Genomic DNA, 6,605 nt, shown 5'->3' with positions numbered 1-6,605 from the left:
TTTGGCAACGACCAGTGCCTGGCATAAGACTATTTTTGAGTACTGTCACAGTGAAATTTGCACTTTGCTACAGGTTTAACTGTGTCCGTGGACATGGGAGGCACTCGGTGAATTTTGGTGTGCTTGGATTGGTGCACAAGTCGATCGCTTCCACCCATCATGGTTTGCTTCCGTCTTCGTGCCTGGAACAGGCTCTTTACATCATTTTTGACTCCAGACACTGTCCCTAGCGACGCTGAACGCCGTCTTCTAGCTTGTCCGTGTATTATGTAGCCCGTCATTGTTGACAGTAGGATAAAATTAGCAGTGCCTTACTCCCTGCAAATTTTATCAACATTTGTACAGAAGCACAAAGCATCTTCCACTCGTCGGGGAAGGTCGGCACCGGGTCTGCATGTGGTTGAAACTATTTGGTAGCGATAGCGTGAGGCGTGCTATACCCATACCTCGAGCTGAGCACAGCGTTGCAAAGAAGCTGGATTGAGTTCAGCTACAAATACTTAAATGCAAAGGTACAAGGTCTGGTGGAAGTGGGACATGGGTCCAGCCAAGACGCTAAAGTGTTAGGCTTGGCCACGATCATGCTGCTTGTTCTTTTGTGCCCACTAACCGGAATACTTTCGTCCGACTCGATGGCGCTTCCACGTCTCAGTCACCACGATCGACGCACTGCAATTCGTCTAGGTTTGTGGCAACTCTACAAGCCCAGAAATCAACTCGCAGCGAATCCTTCAACCACGCGTTGATCATTTCAGGCGCGAAAACTATGGTGTACTACTTCAAGTCCACCGTGGTGGACCCGCCCGCATTCATTTACGTGGGCAAGGACAAGATCGAGAGTAAGTCGTCGGCCACCACGCCAAATATTAGAGCTGAGTCATGAAGATGAGGATTTGATCAAGTTTGGATGGGATGAAGATGTGTGGTAGGCAGTCAAAACTTCTCGGCCGAATGCACATCTGACATGCTGCTCCAAGGGTACGATAACCCGGCCTCCAGTACTTCTCAAGCAGTCCTGATGTAGCACAGTTCCATGTGGACAACCTATCCAGTGCTCATGTCTATGTACGGATGAGACCAGGCGAGACATGGACGTCGATACCAAAGGAGTTACTCGAGGACTGTGCACAACTTACTAAAGCAAACTCGATCGAAGGTAAGGCAGCAAGTAATGAAGTCACGAGATGGTCAATATTCAACCACGGGCTCCAGGTAACAAGAAAGACAACGTGACGATCATCTACACACCATGGTCGAATCTCCGAAAGGACGCCTCTATGGCAGCAGGACAAGTGTCCTTCCATGACCAAAAGATGGTCAAGAAAATCCATGTTCCAGTCAGACAAAACGTTATCGTGAATCGATTGAACAAGACCAAAATCGAAAAGTTCCCCGATCTACGAGCTGAACGTGAGGAAGATCAGAAGCAGAAGAACAAGGCTGAGAGACTTAGAAGGGAGGAGCAGAAAGCCAAGGATAGGCAGGAGAAGCAGGAGAGAGAGCAGAAGAAATGGCAGAAGGATCATGCTTATGATGATATGTTTCAGGAGGAAAACATGATCAGCAATCAGGAGCGAGATGCTGGCTTTTATGAGGACGACTTTATGTGATAGCGCAGCTTGAGCCACGGGATAAGTCCTGTTACTCATTGTCAGGGTTAATCAGTTACCTCAATTATCTTCACGATTGTCCATTAACTCTACTGTTCGCACCTCATCGAGCAGATCGTAACTGACAGCGTGGCAAGTTATCGATAAGATTGAGTTTTGAGAGATATGGGGAAAGGAGCTCGCTGCAGGGGTAAGGCGGACAAGGCTGGGAGCGCAGTCGCGAATTGAAACTCTGGTTGACACGTGCTCGAGGCATGTTATTGACAAGTCAATTGCGATACGTGCAAAGTGAGACATGTTGTACCTTCCTATCTTCTAGTGCAGTGTACCAGCCCCCGTCGCTCTTACCCATATCACTGTATGTCACATTGAAACCATAGTAACTATCGACATCACTGTCTTCATTTCCAGCCACAACACCCTTAATCCTAGATCGTGGTCCATTGCGCAAGCGTCCACCTTGCAGCCTGTCCAATTTCTTTGTCCTGCCTTTCACCAACCCGACGAGCACGACCTGGAATCGGAGGCTATTGCAAATCCCGATCTCGAGTCGCATCTAGGCCAGCAGCCACTATGGCTTCGACCGAGGTCCAAACGCACACGCATGGTGAGATAGATCCTCCTTCAAATCAATCAACACCGCTAACGAAGCATCAAGACAGGCATGCGCGAAGACGACCTTTCGCAAATTGGATGAAACGATTGGCGAACCTGAAGAACCTGCATACCGAACCTGCCAGCTCAAGGCAGTCAGGTGGGAGAAAGTTGGGCATGGGAAGTGTTAAGAACAGTCCATCGAAGCACGCATCCCCGGTACGGTCTGAGCAGACGAATGGCCAGCCAAACGGTCACACCCCATCATCAGTGCCACTCTCCTCGGCTGCATCTAGAAATAGCTTGGACTCGCGGGGCAAGGTTTCTATGACCCTTTCCCAGGATGGCCAAAATCCACCAAAGTCAAGGGCGCCGACGTTGGGCACAACCGCCGAGACCACAGTCTCTGGAGCTGGGACAAGTGCTACAGCTCCCCGAACAGAAGGCGACAGAGACAGCACCTTCTCGTCGCGCGAGCCGTCGTTGAGATCAATGACTACAACCTTGACCACTATGCAGTCCACTACCCCAGTCATCGCTCCACCAAACATAGCAGGCTCCAATCCCGTCTACAGCTCGACACAGCCTGCCAGCGCCGTCCCAGCTCACCTTGTATCTAACAGCCATCACCCAGCAACATACCACACTGCAACTGCAAATAACGTGCTCAGCGATGATGCCTCAATGCTAACACTGGCCTCCTCCAGCAAGCGTCGGAGAAGGAACAGCGTCGATACCAATGCCTCAATGCGGGCATTAGCCCCTCAATCAATGTTTGGTGGCTCGCGCGAGTCCCTGCCCCTTTCCGTCCTGTCTGGCTCAGCACATCCAAACGCGAACAACCGAGACGACAATGCCTCTTTCCGAGACAACGCCTCGGTCCACTACCCACGCTCAATATCAGCCATGAATGTCGAACGCGCAAGTCTCATCAGCGCTAGTGGCGTCACTGCCCCGGCATTGACCTCAGAACGCAACAGTTACATCTCCAATAAGCCGGCAGGGGACGGTGCAAGTGTCAGGAGTGGCCTTCTGGGCCATGGCGACAAAGAAAGAGATCGGAGTCTATACCATGCGAGGAACGACAGCATAGGAGGCTTGAGCATTGCGAGAGATCGAATCAGAGAAACGCCACGAGAGAATGGCGCACAGGACTACTTCAGGGAGCCACAGATGGTTACAGCGCCTACCAGTCCTATGCCTGCGTAATATCAGGCACAGACATTTATTTAGGAGTCATTCAGGACGGAGTACATGGTTGGACTGGGCTGGCAGCCGGCATAGCATTGCAACAAGGCTGGAATGGAAAGGCAACAAGTCGGACGTGTGCTTTTGAATGATACCCATCATCGCAGAACTGGTTCATCATAGGAATTGACCCTAGTCGACATGGAGCGTCGAAAGGAGTTTTTGAGCCTGCGCTATATAGTATTCCTCGCAAGGAAGCTGAAGCACTTCGCAATGGAACAATTTGAGCTATCGGGCTATTTACTACGTGGCTTCGAAACATACTCTTGACTTTTCTTCCTGCTTCGTTAGGATTCTTCCGCAACTTGACCTTGCGCAAATGTGACACCCTATGAAGTACCTGGCAACCGCTGAGGGGTACGCCTGTCAGCCAAATCGTATTTTAGCACAACGATGCACTTGCGCTGTTATTGAGATGAAGCGTACCTCTCTTCGCATAGGTAATTACTCCATCGTGCCTTCCTCAGCTTGTGACTTGATGATCGCGCCTTCCTCGTGCATTCATCGTACCTTTCCCGTTGTCGGTCGTGCCTTCCTTGATAGTAGATACTCGTCGTACCTGCCTTATCACCCGCGCGTTCCTTCCCGATTATCCATCGGTCGTGCCTTCCTCTTTGCCGGTTGCACCTTCTTCGTTTTCGGTCGCTCTTTCCTTCAGTTATTCTTACCGTACGTGCCTGGATCGTTATCACAAAGCTGACAATCATCCTTTCTAAGTTGTCATGGATCGTGTCTGCGCCGTTATGGTTCGGACGTACTTAGCTACGGCTTGGTGATGAGGTGCTTTTCATCTTGTTCATGCATGTCTTCCTCGTTAAGAAATAAGTTGTGGTTTCGTGATGCTAGTTATTGGTCGTGTCTTCTGCGGGCGATATGTCTCTAACCTGCAGTGTTGCTGTCAGCCGGCCAGTACGAGTGTACTACTGTGTATGTCATGTAGGACTTCAACAAGCTGGCGACGAGAGTACCGTGACTGCAGTGTTGGGCTATCGTAGCGGTGGGGTGAACCGCTCGGATGTTAGATCTGGTCATGCTTGTGGTTCATTTCTGTGTAACATGAGATGGGATGAATATGATGTTGGGTTAGTAGCCGCATATACCAATATGACAGAAGGTCAGACTACTACGATGACCATTCTATCTTGATGTCCTGCCAGATCATGATCGTGCCGTGACTTTACCATTTCAATATTGTGATGGATGGATGAAAAATGGCAAGACCGGCCGCCGTATTCGAGGCTTGTATCATGCTGACGATATCTAACCCTTGCTGAGGACAGGTCATCGTGTATGTCCTGCTTCTGCGAGTACTGAATAGCAAGGACGCGTCCCGGAGAAGGCAACGCATCTGCCTTGACTCTGCCTGCAGATCGGCTCAGGTGACCGGCGTCAAGCTTTCAGGGCGAGATTAGCGCCGCGCTGCTGCAGGCTTATCACCTCCGCTTATAAGATTAGACATGCTTAATTTTAGCTCCGCTTTTATACGTACTTCTTAACTATTTATATAATAATCGTATAAGAGCGAGAGTAGTATCTTTAGAAAGCTAGAGACGAGGAGACTACACTAATATATGAAAGGGTATACGTTTATTATTTATAGTATAGTTATTACCTACTAAAGCCTATAACAATAAATTTATAAAACTGTTCTAATACACTTATATATTATAGTATTAGCTATAAAAACTACTTTATATATATATTTTAGATATATATTTTAAATATATTAAGTTACTATTACTATATAATAGAGCTTACTAATTATATAATAGTTCAAAAGTAGGTACTTTAAACGGATTTTCTTAGTTTTTAGATTATATACTTTAATATATCTTATACTAATATATAAGTTATAAAACTATTTTTAGTACTTAATTTAAAGTATAAAGTTACTATAAAACCTAAAGTTTAATATATTTGATTTATATTACTAATATAACTTAGCTAATAAAAGTTTTCTAGATAACGTTTTTAGAATTTAATATCTTATTACTATTAGCTTTTATTATTATATACTCTATATATATACTATAGTTTTAGTTAATTATAAGTAGTATATAGTTTATATATTTATACTTAGTAGTAAAGCTAAGATATATATACTTAAACTTATACTATTTAATAAGCTTAAATTTTTAATACTAAGATTAGCTATATTTAATAACTAGCTATATATATTATATCTACTACTACTTATATAGTATTTTATAAGCTTAGTACTTACTAAAAGGTCTTTATTAAGTATTATACTAACTTAAAAAGTATTCTTACTTAGTAAGATCTTTTTATTATTTATATACTTTATTAAAGTATTTTTATAATAATAATACCCTCTTTATATAGTTTACTATAGCTTTAAAAGTAATAGTAGCTAAATAGAGGTTTAAGCTATCTCTTTAATAGCTATTTATACTAAGATTTTAGATTTTATTGTTATAAGGCCGGTGTCTCTACGTGACTAGTAATGGTACGAGTGGAACCTTAGTGGTTCTACTTAAGTAAGCTGAGTAGGATGTTAGGCCAGTGAGTATTTAATATAAGGTTAAGTTATACATAGGTAGGGTTCTAGTATAACTTAGGTTAACTACGAAACTATAAACTGTACTAAAGGAGAGTTGTAATTTATATACTTATTCCTATAGTCCCGAATAGGAAGTCTTAGTTAATTTAATAGTTAATTAGTATCGTTCCTCTTAATTGCCTATATAACTAGTTATTACCTTTCTAGGAAGTCGCGTAATAGGTCCCTTATCCTTTACGTACTAGGCTTCCTTATAAGACCTTCCTTATATCTCTTATATCCGGCCGCCGGACGGCCTAACTAATATAGTTCGTAACACTTTCCCCTCCCTAGCCTACTCGCGTCCACGCGAGTATATAACTAGTAAGTCCTTTTCTATTATCTTATTTTCTTTTTCTCTTCGTTATAAACTAACGATACCGCGTAGCGTCTTTTAAATTAATAAATGAAAATCCTTAAAATCTAAACGTCCTAAATCTCTTCGATTCGTTAAACTTATAGAGGTAATCTCGCTAAAATAAAACGTCGCTATAGTGGCTTATAGTAGTTATATCGATAATAACCTTGTTTATTACTACGACCGTAAATAATTAGTTAAGTGTACTAAGTGCCTAAAGTCCGATCGAATATAC

General features: G+C 44.1%; 2 protein-coding genes across 2 annotated transcripts; both read left to right on the top strand.

Annotated features, from left to right (window-relative positions):
* Positions 1-766: 766 nt before the first annotated feature.
* Positions 767-1,610, top strand: CCDC25 (Coiled-coil domain-containing protein 25; the record flags this gene model as incomplete). The annotated part of the gene is made up of 4 exons (XM_064875740.1): positions 767-839; positions 886-925; positions 1,014-1,156; positions 1,213-1,610. The coding sequence occupies 4 exons, from the start codon at positions 767-769 to the stop codon at positions 1,608-1,610; spliced, it is 654 nt and encodes a 217-aa protein (XP_064728004.1).
* A 573-nt stretch (positions 1,611-2,183) lies between these two features.
* Positions 2,184-3,413, top strand: PMZ80_007331 (uncharacterized protein; the record flags this gene model as incomplete). The annotated part of the gene is made up of 1 exon (XM_064875739.1): positions 2,184-3,413. The coding sequence occupies one exon, from the start codon at positions 2,184-2,186 to the stop codon at positions 3,411-3,413; it is 1,230 nt and encodes a 409-aa protein (XP_064728003.1).
* Positions 3,414-6,605: the final 3,192 nt, after the last annotated feature.

Source organism: Knufia obscura (assembly GCF_036327395.1).
Source record: "Knufia obscura strain CCFEE 5817 isolate CBS 148926 chromosome Unknown scaffold_9, whole genome shotgun sequence".
Classification (NCBI taxonomy): domain Eukaryota; kingdom Fungi; phylum Ascomycota; class Eurotiomycetes; order Chaetothyriales; family Trichomeriaceae; genus Knufia; species Knufia obscura.
The sequence above is the reverse complement of the archived record's forward strand: the minus strand, read 5'-3'. Positions and strand labels throughout refer to the sequence as shown.